The following is a 20319-nucleotide window of genomic DNA, read 5'->3' as shown; positions in this document are numbered from 1 at the left end:
ATAAAAAAAACCCAAAACAAAACAAAAAAAAAACAAAAAAAACAAAAAAAAAAAAAAAATAAAGAAAAAAAATAAAATATATATATTATAAATATGTACACAAAAAGAACAATGCAAACCCCACTTATTGATCTAAGTGCTCCAGAAGGGTAAGCAGATTTAACTTTCCCATCTATAGCTCTCTGCATGGACTATAGTGATTCATCGTTCTTATGAAATAAATTAAATCTTGTTTGGTGGTGTAAATATCACAGAATTTGCAGTTTTATTATATTCCACTCCTAAGTGTTGGGGTTATATTGCAATCACCTTGTCCGTCCTTCTGTCCGCACGTCTGCCCGTTACACATTTTTGTAACCGATTTCTCAGCTTCGACTGGAGGGAATATTTTTGGTATATTGCTTTTTCATTGTGCCTTCCCTTTTAAGGTTCGTCGCTCATCTACATTTGTTTACTGATAGATTTTTAAGTGCTGCATAATGGAATTTTGACGAAACAGATTTTTCAGCCTCTACTCGAGGGCTTGCTTAGATATTTGGTATATTGCTTATGCAACTTTTACCTTGCCACCCTTACCCAGCTTTGAATGAAATGATTAAGTGGGGGTAGTCTTAGCACGACATAGCGTACAACATCTTGTTTCAGTTGCAGTCAGGTTATTTTAAGAAAATAATGACCTATTTGTAGCGGACACATTTAATCTCTTCTGAAGTATGCGGTATATAAATAAATTGTTACTGGGTAGTTTGGAGTCAGGACAGTGAGCCCGTGTGGGCTTACTTGTTCGCTGTTACTTTTATATGCTAGCATAATAAAAATCAGGTTGATCGTTCCGGAGTAATACAAAATAGGGAATCTAACTAATGATCAAAAGTTTTCGTCCTGAAATAAATGAAGTAACTAACATTGAACTTAAAACCTAAACCAACAATTCAATAAAATACAAATTACCAAACATATATATTGCAAATGTTGATATTCTGTACGCGTGTTTCAAGTAGTAACACCCTCACCAGCAGGATTAGAATTAAATATATAGAAAGATCTAACTCCTAACATACATAAAGTACTCAAAACCAAATACATCCAAATAGGAAGCCATATTCATCACTGAGAGGTTCTACCATATGCAGTTGATTTTGAAGTGTCCTTATATTTTGTAATTAATCATTCAAGAACGTTAATACATTTCCCTTCTTCATGATATGTATAACAAAATTGTTAACACAATAGCAATCTAATATAAAAATAAATTTATGCTCCTTTTTCCGACCGCTTATCATACTAGTAATCTTTGTTCGGATATTTATTTCATGTGATTTCATTGATATCGACGACACACGTTGAACCATTGTGAATATGTTTCATATTTTGATATAGATAGGACAAAAAAGTAAAGAAATAATCTGAACTGATTACGTGGACTTTTGACATTTCTTCCAACCATTTTTTAACCAAGACACCTTTTGTTGATGTGTTTTGCGACATTACAAGACAGCATGAAACAATGAAGGACAACAAAGTTTCATATTTCATAGTTTGGTTCTTGGTCTGTTTTGTGAGTGTTGAATCAATAAGAAGAGGATGTGGTAATGGTCATAATGAATGTGATATTGGAAATTGGCAAGCCTGGGAGAGATGCAACTCCTCGTGCGGTGGAGGATACCAAACAAGACGAAAGCCGATTTGTTGCAATGTAAATGAAGTCAAAACTCTTGATCAGTGTATAGCGAGGTGTAACCTTACACGTGACGAATTTATTTCCGCTACCACTGAAATTAAAAAGTGCGGAATGAGTTGTTATAATAAAGGAAAATTTAACACGACAAGTTTTTTGTGTGAATGTATTAATGGTACTTGGGGATCTTGCTGTCGAGGACGTAAGATATTTGTTATGACAAGATTTGCTTACTATGTCACCGTTTTAGAATTGAACGGGAACAAATATTTTTCGAACGTCATGAATTCATGAACAATTAAAAGTATTTGTTCAAAATTGTTTTCAATACAACTTACATGTTGCGACTTCTCTCAATTCTGTCGTTTATGTGTTATTGAAATCATTTGAACATGCACATATTACACTAAAATATTCTGTGGCAGCGAAGGTAGAACTTTTGTAATGTTTTAACATGTCTTCTTTTTTAATTTTGAAACAGAGGACAATGAGTGTAAAAGTAACCCTTGTAAGCACGGACGGTGTTATGACAGATTGTTCAATTATCAATGTTACTGTAATTTTGGCTTTCATGGTAGACAATGTGAAACTGGTGAGTACCATTCAAAATCGTCGAAACTTCTAAAGCCTTAAATATCTTAATGTCTATTATTGTATATCTATTTCATAATTGTGTTAAGCAATTCTGTGAGTTACTTTAATATCTAGGCATTGTTTGACCATTTCTAGTCTCTTGTAAACAACCTATAAATTGATATACAGCAGAAAGTCTTTTACACTCCTTCAACAAATTGTTAATACACTTCACAAATTCAAATGTCATGATGTACATCGACAAATTCCACTGAATGGATTTCATCAATTGAATCGTTTAGTTGATACATGTATATGAACTGTTCAAAAACTATCCTGCGTGATAAATCGAAATGTCAGTAAATCCTCTCTTAGTGAGGAGAATTTGTCGAGACCTGGACCGTCATCCGGTTTTTTTCCCCCTTAAATGACGGCTAACTACTAGATTTTTCTGTCTGCTATGAATGGTATGGGCTAACTCTTTCGTTAAAAGAAAACTGATTTATTCAATGGGTCATAGTTTTCCTTCCCTCGTTTGTCTACCCCGGACTTGACTTTTTATGAGCAACTCGGCGGGTGTTTCTAGAAAAGCAGAGGACGCTTACCCTACCGGTGCACCTGGTCCATGCTCCCAGTTTTTAGTGGAGTCCGAGTTGCTCATTTACTTTTGTTACTTTGTATGTATGATCTTAGTTACTTTATGTTCTTTGTTGTGTATGTCTGTTTTTCATGTCTGGTCTTTGTCCCTGGATTACATTCTTTTGATTACCGCTATAACCTTGGTTTCCTTGATTACTCTTTCGCAAGAAGGAACGACATTGTTCAAAATCGAAATTTATCTGTAGATATACTGCGATAAACAGTTATCATAGATATATGTCTCGCATGTCGCCCTTGAACGCTGATATTCAAATTTCATTGAAGGTGACAGTGTTACTTATTTTATATATCACACTAAGTAGCCTTACCTAAGGATATAATACAAGAAATTGTCTAAAAAAACGATCCAAGGTGTAAGAATATTGCTTACCATCATCCTACAATGGTTTTCACATTCTTTTTTAAAGAATTACCATGCTTCCTAATTAGGTAAATGTTTAAAATTTCCAGGTTACTGTGATGATGTGATTTGCGGTAATAGTTCCCACTGTATTACCGAACGCCTCTATGTAAACCGTAGATATGTGTATAAACCAAAATGTACATGTAACAATAACAATTTCTACGGGGATAACTGTGACAAAAGTAAGTATGTTTAAATACGAAATATTCTGTAGGATAAAGTAATTATTTTGTCGGGATGCTAACGCGTCTATTTGAAAAAGGACCCCTACAATTGTTTCCATGTGTTTCCAAACGTACATGTATAATCACAGTATTAATCATTTTTGACTCTCTAACAATAAGGGATTTTGGGTAACATTTATCAAAGCCGCTACTTTCTCAATCATTTATGAGGAAAAATTAAGATGTGAAAACATGTTTTTTACTCAAATTCCGTCGCCTTCTAACCATGTAAATGTACTTTGTGAATATTTCAGACTATTGCGATAAACTGACGTGTGAAAATAACTCGACCTGTTACGCAAGGCGTGTGTACAATACAAGAAAACGTGCTTATGACTATAAACCTGCATGCCGTTGTCTTCATGGATTTTATGGAAATTTGTGTGAATTCGGTAAGAAAAAAAAAACAGTTTCAGGGTGAAAGTTATACAGGACGTGGATCTCGAAATGTACAACAAAGAAAGAATAACTTATATTTGTACAGCTTTGATTTTCTTAATTTGCAGTTTTTATTTCCATGTATCGAATTTGCATTTCGCTGTTCATACGGTTTAAAAATATTGTTTTCCGTAGAATTTCTGGCAAGGGCTAAGTTGCTAGCACAAATACTATTGGCATAAGGGTACATTGTCCAAAAACTTGAATCATAGAAAATTATTTGGTCTTTATGACCAATCCAACTCCAGAATGACTAATGGACAATATTTGTCACGGATTTATTTTTACTGTACGTCTTCTTCGTAGACAGCACAAAGAGTGTCTTGCAAAAATAAGTACATAAATAAATAAATAAATAAATAAATAAATAAATAAAACAAAAGAATAAACCCGAAGCAGCGCTTACCTTGTCATAAAAAGCGACTAAATAGCGTTCAGAACCCGGTCCGGGGCTAGAGAGCTCTGACCACGTTCCTCACATGTTAAATAACCATTCTGTGGTAATGGAGAAGGAGCATCTGCCTCGACACAAGAGGATCAATTGCTCGACTCTGCTAATCTCTCTCTATTTCCAGTGGCAATCCAAAATCAACGACCTTATTATCCTTATGTCCCAACCCTTCGTTTTTCATTTCACCATCATTATATGTTCATTTTATTACCCATTTCATGTTCATCGCCCGGATATAGCTGAAATATTGCTGCTTAGTCGTTAAACACCAATTAATCACTGTGAAATAATTTCAAATCAACTACATTCATTTTTTGTGATCTGGATCGTGCTTCATGTGTACGGGGATTGCGATGTAAGTAGACCATGAAAAAAGAGTGGAAGTAGAAAAATAAAGAATAAAGAATCAATTTACTTTTTCCCATTTCGTGATATTGTTTTTCTTCAAATTAATAGATTTTTAATGAATAAAATGAATTATATGTACGTCAATGGTTTGTGCAGTTTTGTTATTTAATTAGTGATCTAATTTTTTATCTCTGCTATCTAAACCCATATCAAAGGTGTCCTTAATCAGCGGTCAATTATCCTAACCTTGCAAACGACCGTTCATTATAAACGGAAGTAACCGCTTAGTATGACAACATACATTTTTTGTATGTAACGAACCTAACCAAATGTTTATTATGTTAACCATCGAAACTAGTATTTTAACCTCTCTCGTTCTTATCACATTAAATCAAACCAGAAAGGACCACTGCCGTTACCTATCATATAATTGTATGATAATATGGTATAACTTGCATGGTTAATTCTGAGATTTAGGTTACAACGTTTTCCCTGTATAAAGGGTGAGTGTAATGCGGATTTTTAATTTGCTCCCACATTGTGATATCATTTGAAATCATTTTGACGTTATTTAAATCTTCTCGTGAATATGTATAAATAAAATGACTTTTAGACTTTTAAAAAGGCATAAGAATTATAAATAAAATAGAAACAAAGAAAAGTCTAGATTTTAAAGTCTCAAGCTAATAGTCGCCCCCCCCCCAAAAAAAAGTAGAAACAAACAAACAAACAAAAATAACAACCAAAAAAAAAACAAACAAACAAATAACAAACAAACAAACAAACAAAAAACAAAAAAATCCAAACAAATAAACAAAAAGTAAGTACGTAGTTTATTATAGCGTCACAGTCGAATACACACAATTATTTACATATCTTAAAAATACTTAAAAATATTATATTAGATTCCTGCCTTTAAGACATATGAGACACTTTCATTCAACACTATGAAATACATACACAGATAAGAAGACAAATAAAAGTCAAAATCATGGCAAAACAAAAAGTTAAATCACATAGTCATACAATGTACTAATATTTTTACCACTCTTCATTAAAATAATAAAAGCATAATTAAAGTGGAAGTAAAATTTCAAACAAACAAATGCTTATTATCATCTGTTGCAAATCTTAATTGCTTTAAACGCTTACAAAAATAATGTTTAAGATAATCCCTCGTTTTTTATCAGTTGACGGATGCGCAAGTAATCCATGTGTTAACAGAGCACGATGTAACCGGCATGCTGACAATTTCACCTGCCAATGTCACACATGCTACTCCGGAGAGTTTTGCGAAAATTGTAAGTAACTGTGCAGTGTAATCATTATAAGGCTAAATCATATTTCACAACCTTTTTAGCAAAGAAAGCTCATAAAGCGCAACCTTACAACACTTGATCATCAAATTTAAAATTTAAGAAAGCGAGACGATATTTTTACGTATTAGAGTTTAATGATGAACAAATTTGTTTAATTGCATCACAATTTGAGGTAGTTAACCAAACATCAATCGTATTAATTATTTATTCGAAGACATTCCCGTCAATTCAACGTACTGTCCCGCTACGACAACGTTGCTAACAACAGAAGCCTTAACAACCAAAACTGATGTAACGACTAGTCAAAGTATGGTCTGGTTATCTACCACTAAAGCAGTATCCTTTCGTTATACTTCACCATCACTAACTATTGTTAAGACGGCAAATACCATAAGAAATACTCACCATGCAACAACATCCAGACCAACCGATCAACTAGCTGCACATACAACACCCAGACTTACCAATCATCTAGCTGCACAAGGTATTGTCTATACAACACCCAGACTTACCAATCATCTAGCTGCACAAGGTATTGTATATACAACACCCAGACTTACCAATCATCTAGTGCACAAGGTATTGTATATACAACACCCAGACTTTCCAATCATCTAGCTGCACAAGGTATTGTATATACAACACCCAGGCTTACCAATCATCTAGCTGCACAAGGTATTGTATATACAACACCCAGACTTACCAAGACAGACAGACAGACAGACAATTCTTTATTATAGTCTCACCTCCAACTGACATATTATATAAGCAATATATATGATTCTAAAAGTTAATAGTTCACATTTGTCTAATACCATTATTATCAATATACAAAACACATACATTTAAAACTTTATGTTGTCAAATTAGAGCCACTCTTTTCAAAGAGTTATGAGAGACTTTAAATAAGTAATTAAAATACTATATATATACATTTTCATTTTAATATATTATATTAACAGAAATTACCTATATAAAATATTTCTTCTAGTTAATAAAACATCATGGCAGATTTTGGCTGAATAAAAGAACATTTTTTCATCACTAAATAAAAATATAAATTTTTCATCATCAGTTAAATTATCAAAATTGTCATTAAAAGATTTAGCCCGAATAAAAATATCTTCTCTCAAATGTGAATACATAGGACAATGTAAAATGACATGTTTCTCACCCTCAATATTACCATTATCCATACATACATTATTAAAACACAATCTATTTTCACTCAAAATACCTTCATATCGGCCAGTTTCTATTTTTAATGGTGCAACACCACAACGAAATTTAGAAAAAGCACTTCTGTATCTACCAGGTATACGTGTTTGTAAATATCGTTCTACTACATACCCTTGCTTAAAAATTCTGTAAGTTCTCAGCTTACTATGATTATTACTATTTAAATCATTGAACCATTTATTCTTAAAATTTTCAAAATTTATATTTTCTAACATATTTATAGTACTTTTGTTAAATATAAAATCTGTATTACAAAAATTGTTTACATTTAGCTCTCTAAATTTACTATGTACTCTAAAGTTCCAATTCTTTATTCTATTATTACAATTTCTATTTGCCCATAAAAAGACTTTTTTATCAAGTGTATTATTACACATTTTTGTAAATCTTGACCACATTCTAAAAACACATGACCACTGCTTAATTATACTAGACGACCAGCCCATGTCACCATAAAGTGAAAGATTTGGGGTATATTTACCGACCCCCATAAAGAAACGCATTGCTCTATTTTTTACAGCATTAATACATGAAAAGTCTCTACAGCCCCATATAGAGGCACCGTATTCAATAACTGACATAACCATTGTATCAAATAATTTTGTAAATACAGAATAATCAAAACCTCCATTAGCTTTATATTTAGCTATAAGTAAACCTAGAGCTCTACTAGCAGACTTGGCAACAGTCTTAGCCATATCTACGTAATTCAAAAATTCACTCATGACTAATCCTAGATATGTATATTTATCCACAATTTCTATCTTTTCTCTATCAAACGTAAACTTAAAATCAGTTCTCTGAACAGATTGAGGTCTAAAATGAATTACTTTTGACTTAGTTAAATTTACACACAAATCATTATTTTGACACCATTGACTTAAAGTGTCCAAAATTCTTTGCAAGTCATTTTCATTTTCACATATCAAAACAATATCATCTGCATATAGCAAAACTGAAATGATAGAGTCATCTAATTTTACACCAACATTTAACATCTTTATTTCATCTACTAAATCATTAATAAAAATATTGAAGAGCAAGGGTGATAAAATACAGCCTTGCTTCAGGCCTGTTTTTACATCAAACCAATCTGTCATAAGACCATTTATTTTTACACAAGATTGTACATTAATATATATGGAAAAAATAGTTTCATCATCTTTGTACTAACACCAATATTTTCAAGTTTACTGAACAATATATTTCTATTTACAGAGTCATAAGCTTTTTTAAAGTCAATAAACGCACAAAAAGTAGAGCATTTATTAAGTTTTCTAGTTTCAATTATTGTTGTTAATGTAGACAAATGGTCGACTGTACTGCCACCTTTTCTGAAACCATTTTGTTCGTCATTTAAAACCTCTAACTCTTCAAATTTGTCAGTAAGTCTGGCATTTAATACCCCACAATAAATTTTATATGATTTCGGGGCCAAAGTAATTCCCCTATATGCTATAGGATCTCGAGGGTCAGCTGTAGATGATTTAGGAATAGGAGTAATCACACCTTTACTCCAGATAGCTGGAATTTTACCAGACTCAAAACAAACATTAAAAATACGAGTTAATGCGTTCAAAGCAGTTTGATTTTTTAATAATTCAATTTGAAAATGATCTATACCAGGAGCTTTCCCGTTTTTTGCTGTTCTTAAAATATTAAAAACCTCTTCTACAGAAATAATATTATCTAAAAAATCATCATTACTACCATTACTATTAACAATATTTGAAAAATTACTATAATTCTGGTTTAACATATTACAAAAACTATCTTTCCATGTATTCATAACAATATCTTTATTGTCACTTATTGACCCATCATTCAAATTTACTTCCATAGGGATAACATTTTGGCGTTCATTTCCAACACCTATTTTACCAATTTTGCGACAGAATTCTTCTGGATTATTCGAAGAGTTTATTAAGTCCTCCTGCGACGAGTGCCAATATTGACGCTTAGCCTTCTGAACGTTTTTATTTGAAGGTTTTACGTTTTTGTATGTAAATGTGGTGTAGACAGTTCCCATGTGACTTAGTCCATTCCTTTTCAGCTTTACACACATCGTTCCAAATAAGCGTTAGCTCATCATTCCACCACGGCTTTTGACATCTGCGACGTTTATTCCTATAGCCATTACTAATAACAGATTTAGACTGAAGTTTTTGTAACATCTCTGTTTTAATAATTTTTACAAAATTTTCATAAAAATTGTCCAACGATATTTGTGACTTTTCTCCATTCTCCAAAAGCGTTAAGTTTTCATTAATAGATTTAACAATATTCGAGTCGCATAACCAGTCTTGCGGTATATTCTTCAAATCAAATTTAGTTTTTCGGATTGTTTCTTCTTTTCGTACTATACAATTTTCTGAGTAACAATATTTCAAATTAATATTCCATGTCAATAAAGAATGATCCGGAACAATTTTTCGTAGGTCAAATTTATCTGATACACCGGATTGTTGTATTAGTTCTGTAGCTCTATGTACATCAAAGTCAGTAAACCTTTCTAACTGTTCATACGGTACGATACAATAATCAACTACCAATCAACTAGCTGCACAAGGTATTGTATATACAACACCCAGACTTACCAAACAACCAACTGCACAAGGTATTGTATATACAACACCCAGACTTACCAATCATCTAGCTGCACAAGGTATTGTATATACAACACCCAGACTTACCAAACAACCAACTGCACAAGGTATTGTATATACAACACCCAGACTTACCAAACAACCAACTGCACAAGGTATTGTATATACAACACCCAGACTTACCAATCATCTAGCTGCACAAGGTATTGTATATACAACACCCAGACTTACCAATCATCTAGCTGCACAAGGTATTGTATATACAACACCCAGACTTACCAATCATCTAGCTGCACAAGGTATTGTATATACAACACCCAGACTTACCAAACAACCAACTGCACAAGGTAAACACACATAGAACAAAACTAAATTCAACTTAATTCATTAGCGATTTATGTATGAGATGACTATTCATTATTATATATAATTACATTTACTTGCTTGCTCAATTTGGAAAATATAACTGCGTTATAATGAGAAATATAACATATTCAGCTGAAGAAAAATATCATATAAGACTGTCTTATTACAAAACAATGTGATAACCTCATTGTTGTCTTTGATTAAAATATTCTGGTAAACACTAAACGTTCATTTCTAGACTTGTATATTTTCGTAACATAAGCCTATATCACTTATAATTTTCTATTGGAGTAAAGTAAACGTATTCTTTGGAGTAATATCATTTTCTTCTAATTTACACGTTTCTTAGTAAAATTGAAAACGTGGACTCAAGAACTACAGTCAATAAAACATAAAGATCAATGAATGCCACTCCAAACCTGAAGGGGTGCGTGGAAAAGATTAAACGCATGCACACGTTTATTCTAGTTACGCTAGTAACAATGTAAAAAATCTAACTGCTAAAAAATTGCTATATCAGTCGGAATTCTTACAAACCTTCAAAATATCTGCAAAAATAAGTAAATAAATAAATACATAAATAAATAAAAATAAACATCTATTTTAATGTTTTATAAGCTCGTCAAAGACCTGACGTAATATGGTATACCGTTGTCTGTCCGTCCGTCCGTCGTCCACACTTCGACAATATATCAAAAATGCTTTCACCAACTTTAATGAAACGTTGGTGAATTATTTATATCTATTGACGTAAGCTCCCTTTCGATTTTTATCAATTTAAGATTTTTCGTTTCCGTGTTATGATCTGTTTCCTTTAAAAAAAATGGGGATTTTCAAGTTTTCGGACAATAAATCAAAAACACTTTCACTAACTTTTATGAATTGTTCATATCTATTGAAGTAAGCTCCCTTCCAATTTGTATAAATGTCAAATTTTACGTTTACGTGTTATAAAGTTTTACTCTTCTAAAGCCGACAATGTCCAAAGAAATTTTAGTCGTTGAAAAATCATTTAAAACAGACCATTTGTTATGCTGATCGACTAATAAATATGAAAGGTACTTGGTAACTTTGTAAGAAAAGTGTTTTAAACAAGATAGAATCGTATGGGTGAAAAATCAAGACAACGAACTTAGTTGAAAGTGAGGTAGCCTTGATAGTGCCAAATTTTTTATGCATTTTTTATTTACTTTTTTTTTAGGGGGGGGGGTATTCACAGTATTTCTAGTTGATCATATAAATTCATTAAAAGCATAAGGACAAGTTAAAAAGGCAACGGGCGTATCGTGCGCTTAAAGCGCTGCTGTTTATTCTTGTTTATTTTACTTTAACAGGAAATATTCCTTATGAAGTTTTAACCAACTGTTTAGATGTACCATGTGTACACGGTGCATGTATACAATTAGCCAAACGACCATTTTGTTATTGTTCACCGGGTTACCAAGGTGACAGGTGTGACATAGGTATGATATAAAATCTTTGCGGAGAAACATGAGTCACAATAGACAAGTACTACCTTTAAAAAAAACAGCCGACGCAGTAAAATTTGTTCTTTTTACTTATAATTTTCTACATAGCAAATATTTCAACTTTCGTTTCAGTTTTTTTCGAACACCAGAAAGTTATCAGTATTTGCCAATAGAAACAGAAATAGAAATGAGATCAGGTGACTTGCGTTTCAAAGGAAGAGCGTCTTTAAGGTCAAAGGATAAAAAGAGAAACTACACCGACTGCGTCTGAAAAAACTTTGAACATTAAATGTTGTTTTGGTGATGACTTATGAAATGACACCTATTAGTAAATCTGCAGTACAAAGAGGGGTTATATTTGATTTTTGTATAAACAGACGCATAAAAAGCATCTATCTGTCAGGCGCACTAATCATTGTATAGTATATTGTATATGTAATTGTAGTGAATTCAGAGAGAACTAACGCGTAAAATCACTATTTTTTACCTGGCAGAAGAGTCACTGCTAGATTTTTATAGTTTATGGACCGTATTGATCTAGGATTTGTTTGATGGCTTCATATGATATGTATTTGACAAAAGTTAAATATGTAAGCATGACTGTAGTAATGCTTCGAGTATGGTTTTAAACATTTTTATTTGCATCGCCCTATTATAGGTGTTGCGCAATAAAATGTACGGAAGCTTACTAGGAAGAATATCTTGTAATAACGAGTTTAAACTATTCGAAAGCTTGAAAATTGTATATATTTTTACGATAAGTTAATTTAAATAAAATATATTTTTAAGCTTATATGTAAATCTAGAAATAAAGGCAACAGAATTTGTTAAACTGTAAATTGAAAGAAACATGTCAATGCTTAAAAGTCATTTTATACTAATAAAGTATTTTCATTGTAGAGACGAATGAATGTCAGGAACTTCCCTGTATGTATGGAACGTGTACTGACCGATTAAATGATTATGAATGTGACTGCAACCCTTTATTCAAAGGAAAAAAGTGTACAAAAAGTATGTTTTTGAGACAATATTCAAAACTCGATTAGTAGGTGACAAACAAGACAACTAAAAAGGGAAATGAAAGACAAGTAACCTGGTTGTTATAGCAATCTATAAATAACCCCATTAATGTTTGTTGTAAACAAATGTACAATAAATCTTCGTTCGATGGGGAGAAAGGAGATGTCGAACTGTACGTTTTTATTAATATCCATTTGTTCTACATGATATTTCCTCATCCATGTTACAACAATCTGAGTATTTCGTTATAATATAATCCATATATTTTGTCGTTAGCATTTGCTTTTGGTTTCATATACATATGAAATTAGTATTCTAGTAATAAACGAGTACTACATGCCCATTATAATTATAGAATAAATAATGACAAAATTTGTCAGGGCCTAGAACAATTGATTCAATTTTAGAATAATACGAGTTACGAAACAATTTCATACTTTTTCCAAGGAACTATTCTAACAGAGACTGTACTGACCTCTGTCAACGCATACAGAGAAAAAATGAGGTAAGAACAGAACAGATCGTCAATGTATACATTTTGTTTCTATTTTCAGTGAAGAACTGGGCGATAGCTTTCCTATCAGTTGCATCCTTCCTTGGTCTGATATCTGCTTGCTGCTGCCTCTGGTTTCTGCCGCCTGGGTTTGTTAATTTTATTACTAGCATAATGAATAAAGAAAAACTAAACGCGATTATCAAAGTTTAATCGCGCGTTTCCAAAGTTTTGAAGTATTGTTTGTCGGAATTTTTTTTATGGTTTTCGAAGTTATTATAGGTATATATTCTGATGGCATATTAAAAAAAACCTAAACCCAAAAGATAAAAAAATATCCGAGAAATATGTTATAAAGAACCCGTGTAACTAAAAGTTCAACTATGCGTAGCGTTTGCAGTATCATTTCATAATAACCATGTTATAATATGTTGGATTACCTTTTCGCGTTTTGAGATCTGGCTATAAAGTCTTACTGTTGTAAGTTGTAATATTTTGCAGTTGTCGGAAGAAAGATGACGACGAAGATAACGTTAAACGCAAGGTGAAGCCTTTGCCACCATCATTGAAGACACAAAAGAAGGCGTGGTTGAATTAATACACATCTACAAAGATATAGTGGAAAGAGGAGTTTGAAGCCACTGAAGCCTTCCGTCTTGCCACCAAGATTTATCTATATCTAAGTCGAAAATGTGTTTGTTTTTAACATAGTTTGATAAAATTTCGAACTGAATAAAATGTCTACCCGATGATTTCGTAATTTATTTGTTTGTACATGTTTTCAAAAAAATATAAAAGGATATAAATGTCAGAGAATAGAAGGGGTTCGAATCCCGCTTAGGGAGCGACCAAATTGCATCGATTCTAGAGTTGGGGTACAGTTTAGACTTGATTATATGTATGCATGCATCCCTGTGTTAACATTCTATGTTGATCCTCGCCGTGCATGTTATGTATCTACATAGTAATGTACTAGCAAGTAAGATGGTAGAGTTGCCTCACCCTATAAGACTTCTTATATATTATATATTTGGTGTGACTGTATACTGCTCCAGATCCTCTATTGTCTTACTCGATACCATCAGAGGTTTTCCTATTCAGTTACATCACGTGCTAATGTTTGCGCACTAGATTTACTAACGATGAAGTATTACTCGGTTGACGAAAGCGATATTTTTTTATAAAGCCTAGTTGGCCGAGTGGTCTAGAGCGTTGGATTTGGTGCAGGTGGTGATGTCAGAGAAGTGAGGGAATCGAATCCCGTTGAGGGAGCGACCGAATTTGCATTGCAAATTTGCAATCTTTCATCGATTCTAGAGTTGGGGTGTAGTTTTGACTTGATTATATATATTAAATAAATGAATTTCCTACAAATTTCACGTATGTTCATATACTCGTTGAGTAGCAGTAGGAATACAAAACTAGCACAAACATTCAGAATCTAATTTTAAGTACTGTTTAGGCAAGGGAAAATAATAATATTCAGTCAGATTAGGAATAAAAATAGAAGTGAAGTTATTTTTGTGGGTATTAAAAGAACTAAACACAAAAACGACGTGTGAAAATAATAAAGAGGGGCGCAGATTTTCGGCCATACGCCCTTTGTCAAGGACGAAAAGCACTAAATAATAGAGTAGAGGATGACCTTTACCAAAACGAGAAAAGTCAAAATACAATACTGTCAACAAATTTATTTATAGCTCACCTGCTCGTAGCGCATGTCAGTTGTTGCCATCATTTGGCGTCTGTCGTAGTCAGTGTTACAAATTCTTCAAACATCTTCTCCTGTGAAACTACTGAATGGATTTGGATGAAACTTAAAATGATTGTTTCTTAGAGTTTCCTGCTCAAAATTACCGTTTTGATTTTTGATCTGTTAAAACATGACCGCCGTTACTAAAATATATATTTGTTTTTGTTATTACTTTCAATAATCTTCTCCTAAGAAACAGAATTCCATGAAAATAATTCTTTTTGTTTTTAGGGTATTTTAAACAAAATGACCGTTTGGTTTTTTGATCGATGAAAAAATATAGCCGCTGTTTCTATTAATAGAACATAGGGGTCAGAAAGCAAAACCGTGAGTTTAAACCAAATTCCCACATGGGTAAAAGTGTTCACGATGATGACATCTATCTGTGGTCAAAATGTGGTGAACATCTGTCGACCTATGATGGAGTTATTGGCCTTTTTGGGTATTTTTTTCTGCTTTTGATGTCATTACTTTAAAAAAATCTTCTTCTAAAAAGTACAATACAAAATTCAATGAAAGTAGGTATTTTTGTTTTTAGGGTATCTTGAACAAAACGGTTGTTTGGATTTTTGATTGGTGAAAAAAAAAAAAAAAACCATTTTGCTAAAATATAACATAGGAGTCAGACAGATCTATCACGTGGTTAAAATGTTGGTGAAAATTTGTTGCTTCATGTTGGAATGATTGCTCAGATTCCAATGATATTTAGTTTCTTTTGAACACAAGGTTTTCTAAGTTTAATGTTAATGACGAAATATTATTCTTGGTGCCCATTTTCTTGCTAATTTTCATATTTGCTATAATTTCAACGATAATTGGTTTATTTAGTAAATATGGTCTGATATGAATGGCAAATATGAAAAAAGTTAGATTGTCGTGATTTAACGTAATTTTGTGTTCTTTCTCAGCAAATGTATACTAATGCTCCCGCATACCCGGTGAAATAAGAGAGCATTGGGGGACCCCTGTCCAATTTTTCCAGAGGTTCGAAAAAGACTTCCAAACATTTTACAGTGCCATAGGTACACTTTTGAACTTGCAACATTCATCAATATATGCTCTTTTCAGCATTTTTTGTCAAACATGGTAACAATGCATACTAACTTAATTAATAGGGCATGGTTTGCAAGGTGAAAAATTCAGGCTCTTCGAGAGCCTCTTGTTCGTACTTATTACTTGAATATTATCATTTTCAGCTGAACTCTACTCATGTTCAATACATATGTTGGTGTCTTCTCTGTTTGTGTTGTATTTCAATCGTCTATAAGAATTAGAAATGCTTGTACAAAGTTAGGACCGATGTTTCCAACTATCTGTTTTTTTACGTTGATATTGCCATTTGTTATACGGACTTTCTTGCCAAGTGTTTATTAGTTTGGTAATATTTTGTTATCACCATTCATTGACAAAACCTTTTATTTACAATAAAAAAAAATAATATAAAAGAATGAAATATTGATATAAAAATATTCTATAACCAGAGGAAAAGTGCTCATTCAAAGGAATGGTAGAAGCTTCATGTCTAAAAACAGAAAAAAAGGTCCGGAAAAGCGCCGATTTAAAGAAATATGTAGAAGTTAAAATTCTAAAGCCGTTTCTTAGAATTGAAATCTGTCAAATTTTCGTATATTTGAAGTTGTTCTATGCAAATATGTCGTAAAATCAAATTTCAATATTGTTACGATTTAGAATTCGTCACGCGTAATTATTTATACGCTATTTTATTTACAGTTTCAGTATTTGGAATGGCAGGGGTAATACTATTGAAATTGCTAGCTTTGTTTACTATTTATTTCAAGTGTATAACAAACAGATTCCCTTTCACACAGCATTTTACGCAAACGTACGCCATGTTTATTTTGGTTGTGTCTTGGGTAGTTCACTTTAGCGGCGAATTGCTTGCAGTCGATAGTGAAATGGTTTGTAGATCAGATAATTGACAGCAACTAAGAAGGTAGTTTTGTCAACCGTCTGGGAGAGCAAAACGCATTATCTGATATTGCGAGCATAAAACAAAATATCAGTAACAAATCAACTTTTACGTAATTCAGAGATGTCAGACAATACCAAAGATGAAGTGAAAATTTTATTAGTCCTGCTATCACACCCTTCTTATAGGACATTAGCCACGTACTGGTTGAGCCAAAATACCTTTGAGAATCATTGATTCGAAAGTCAACCGTCTATTAAAACATATTCCTGGCGTCATAAACGAATAACACCGAATGCTAATGCATATACAAATCAATTCATAGGTTGAAAGATCAAGTTCTCGGTTTATACTTCGTAAATGCCGATTTGGCCCCAGGTTGGCGGATTAATCTTCAGAGATAGAACAAAGATGGTAAGAGCAATCGTCTCGGTTTTTTTCTCCTCCAGAGACTGTCAACATTCTAGAATAAAGTGAGATCCATCCTCTGCAAGCAAACCGTTATAGGTTGTAAGAATGTGTACTTATTTCTATGCAAAATGTATTTTTGTTTTTAAGTTGTACTTGATTTAAAAGCCGAGAACTTCTAATAAAAACGATAAATCATTCAAGGACGATTTGGTGGGGGGAGTGAATATTGACCCAAACTATTTCATTGAAAGAAGTAAATAAGAGTATGGTGTACTCCTATCCCTTAATTTCTCCCACGTCGTATAACATATCGTATAATACTGTAGTTTACCCTTAACTTAGAGGTAACCCACTCTCTAACTCTAATATATATATTTTTCTCTAGTTTATGGTGGAAAGCTAGATTTCATACCAATCTCCAAACAGTTGTATAAATAGTTTTAATTGTATAGAAAAAATATATCAAATAAAAACAATTGAACGTAACCCCCTTAAATTAACGACCAATTAAACTGCTTGATTTGTGACAAGTATTAATAATTAATACATATACCCCTACAAATGTAGTGTCGTATTGGAAGGGTAATCAAGGGAACCAATATTCCAGCGGAGTAATGGAGTATGCCCACTATACGTGGCTATAAAATATTATTATTTAAATATAAAAATGTTACGACTTTTAGAGTGTATGTTCCGGCGTAGGAATGTAACAGTTAATTTTAATCTACTAATATTGAGCTACAACTATGTATGTATTGCACAACACATAATATGACTATGATTGCTGTTACACTTTTTTCCGATATTGGCAGCTTGTGAAATTTATTTTTGAATATTTTTATGTAGTGGTTTCATGCCATCTCTTCTTTCCGAACATGTTTAACGTTTCAAATCGAATTTCAAATAAACAATACTTTTAAATAATCAATGATGAAAGAGTAGAAAGTGAAGTTAAGATTTTTTTAATGAGACGATCACCATTGTAAAATACAAAATAGTGAAAATAATTATACAATAAAACTAGTTAAAAAACAACTACAAAAATCACACACACGCATAAAAAGTATATCAGCCTTTTAAAAACAGAATAGTAATTTAACAGTTTTTTGTTCACAAAACATTGACACTGTTGCACAATTCTATATTGAACTGAAGCAAAACATATATAATTCAAGGTTTTTTTTTCTAAATGAAATGTTTTCTAAAACTATACAATATTGAATACATCTTAAACACAAATACTAGAATTAGTTGGCCAAAATACACTGCTTAACATTATATATAGTGTGTAAATTGGGAGCTTATAAAGTTTGGTATCATAAAGAAAGTTAAGGAAAAAAACATCGAGATGTACGATACAGAAAAAAACATCGAGATGTACGATACAGAAAAAAAAATCGAGATGTACGATGCAGAAAAAAAACCATCGAGATGTACGATACAGAAACAAACATGGAGATGTATGATACAGAAAAAAATTAATACAATTATTATTACAATTCATTTACTAGCACTGTGAACGTACATTTACTAGCACTGTGAACGTACATTTATTCGCGGATACCAACTTTCGTGATTTATGGAAAAAAATGTACAATTCATGGATTTCACATCATATAAACGAATGGGAAATTTCCTTTTCGTTTGGAATCAAACTTCGTGGTTTACCAAACCCACGAAACCCATGAAAAATTGGAACCGAAGGAACAATAATACTTACACAGTTTCTAGTTTCTGACTATAAGAAGAATAAATATTGTGTTGGACCCCTCTTACGCGAAACCAGGAACTATAATTAAATTCGAGTTTTTGTAAAAACACCGACGGATATGTCAGAGATCTATAGGTCCTACAGACTTTATCAGCTGAAAATGGTTGTATAACTTATATACGCCAACATGGATACTCAATGGAACATCTATTGCTGAAAAAACTGTGGGTGGGTAATGCACCTATACAATTTCGCCATTGGGTCGAAGGTTTAAGTCGTGCGATTTATTGATATACCAGGAATTCCGAGTACTGTTATGTTAATTGTTATCCTTTTATGTATTAAAATGTTTAGAAAAGACTTGATTTCAATTATAATATATTAAGATGTATATACCAAAATAAGTTCATATATTTTAGCTCATCTGGCCTATAAAACCTTGTCACTAACATTCTTAAACGAAAGATTGTATCGAATGTGTAGGTCAAGTGTAAAACATGCCCACCGTTGCCATTTTTAAACTACAGGGGTCAAGTAACTAATTTCTACAAATATCACAAAAAAATTAACGAAGAGAAATAGGAAAATAAATAGGAAAAAAACTTTAATTGAGGAAATGATCCTTATAACGAAGCCTACCAATGTCTAGATCGAGTCCAAGTTGCAGGACGACTCAAAATTAGATTCACTGAATAATTTGAAAACTAAAATAGATTCGAAAATACTTCCTATTAATTGAATATCCTTATTACATGTACAAGGCCTACAAATGTCTGAACTAGGTTAAAATTGTCGCACGGCTCCCTGTTAGAGTTAAAGCCCTTAAAGATAAACAATAAACCCGAAATTGTTGTAGTTTTCGACCAATATCGCAAAAACTATACAGTGTTTGTATGTGGAAAGTTTCCCGGTATATGGGGGTTGGGGAATGGGTGGTGGGGAGTGGGGTTGGAAATTAGTTTTAAAAGTACTTATTGATATGATAAGTGTTTCAAATTACATTAAAAAAAAAACAGTTTTAATGTTCAAGAACTAAAAGTATCAAAAATAATTTGATAATGTTAATATTTACTACAGAAAAATGCAATGGGGATTCTTTGGGCAGATGGAGATTTTTCTATGGAGAATGGCGATGGGATGTAAATGGGAAGTTTATAACATTCAAGAGCTGCAATAAATTAAAAAAAAAAATCAGTTTATGAAATAATGTTAAGGTCTACAAAGGTC

General features: G+C 32.3%; 2 protein-coding genes across 2 annotated transcripts; one reads left to right on the top strand and one right to left on the bottom strand.

Moving 5' to 3' along the window:
• The first annotated feature begins 1339 nt into the window (after positions 1-1339).
• LOC148629939 (uncharacterized) lies at positions 1340-14030 on the top strand. Its single transcript, XM_088559997.1, has 10 exons — positions 1340-1880; positions 2160-2270; positions 3362-3496; positions 3793-3930; positions 5966-6076; positions 6309-6578; positions 11640-11768; positions 12675-12785; positions 13349-13436; positions 13789-14030. Exons 1-10 carry the CDS (start codon positions 1508-1510, stop codon positions 13883-13885), a joined length of 1563 nt encoding a protein of 520 aa, XP_088416123.1. The 5' UTR covers positions 1340-1507; the 3' UTR covers positions 13886-14030.
• On the bottom strand, positions 6969-8463 carry LOC148629940 (uncharacterized). Its single transcript, XM_088560036.1, has one exon. It carries the CDS (start codon positions 8431-8433, stop codon positions 7060-7062), a length of 1374 nt encoding a protein of 457 aa, XP_088416162.1. The 5' UTR covers positions 8434-8463; the 3' UTR covers positions 6969-7059.
• Positions 14031-20319: the final 6289 nt, after the last annotated feature.

The sequence above is a fragment of the Perna viridis genome, chromosome 1 (genome assembly GCF_037379345.1).
Source record: "Perna viridis isolate PV_CMFRI_1.1 ecotype Kerala chromosome 1, ASM3737934v1, whole genome shotgun sequence".
Lineage (NCBI taxonomy): Eukaryota > Metazoa > Mollusca > Bivalvia > Mytilida > Mytilidae > Perna > Perna viridis.
The sequence above is the reverse complement of the archived record's forward strand: the minus strand, read 5'-3'. Positions and strand labels throughout refer to the sequence as shown.

Coding starts and splice junctions, on each gene's coding strand:
- LOC148629939 (XM_088559997.1), top strand. CDS start 1,508: ATGAAGGACAACAAAGTTTCATATTTCATAGTTTGGTTCTTGGTCTGT. Junction 6,579..11,639: donor CAATCATCTAGCTGCACAAG/GTATTGTCTATA, acceptor TTACTTTAACAG/GAAATATTCCTTATGAAGTT. Junction 11,769..12,674: donor AGGTGACAGGTGTGACATAG/GTATGATATAAA, acceptor TTTTCATTGTAG/AGACGAATGAATGTCAGGAA.
- LOC148629940 (XM_088560036.1), bottom strand. CDS start 8,433: ATGACAGATTGGTTTGATGTAAAAACAGGCCTGAAGCAAGGCTGTATT.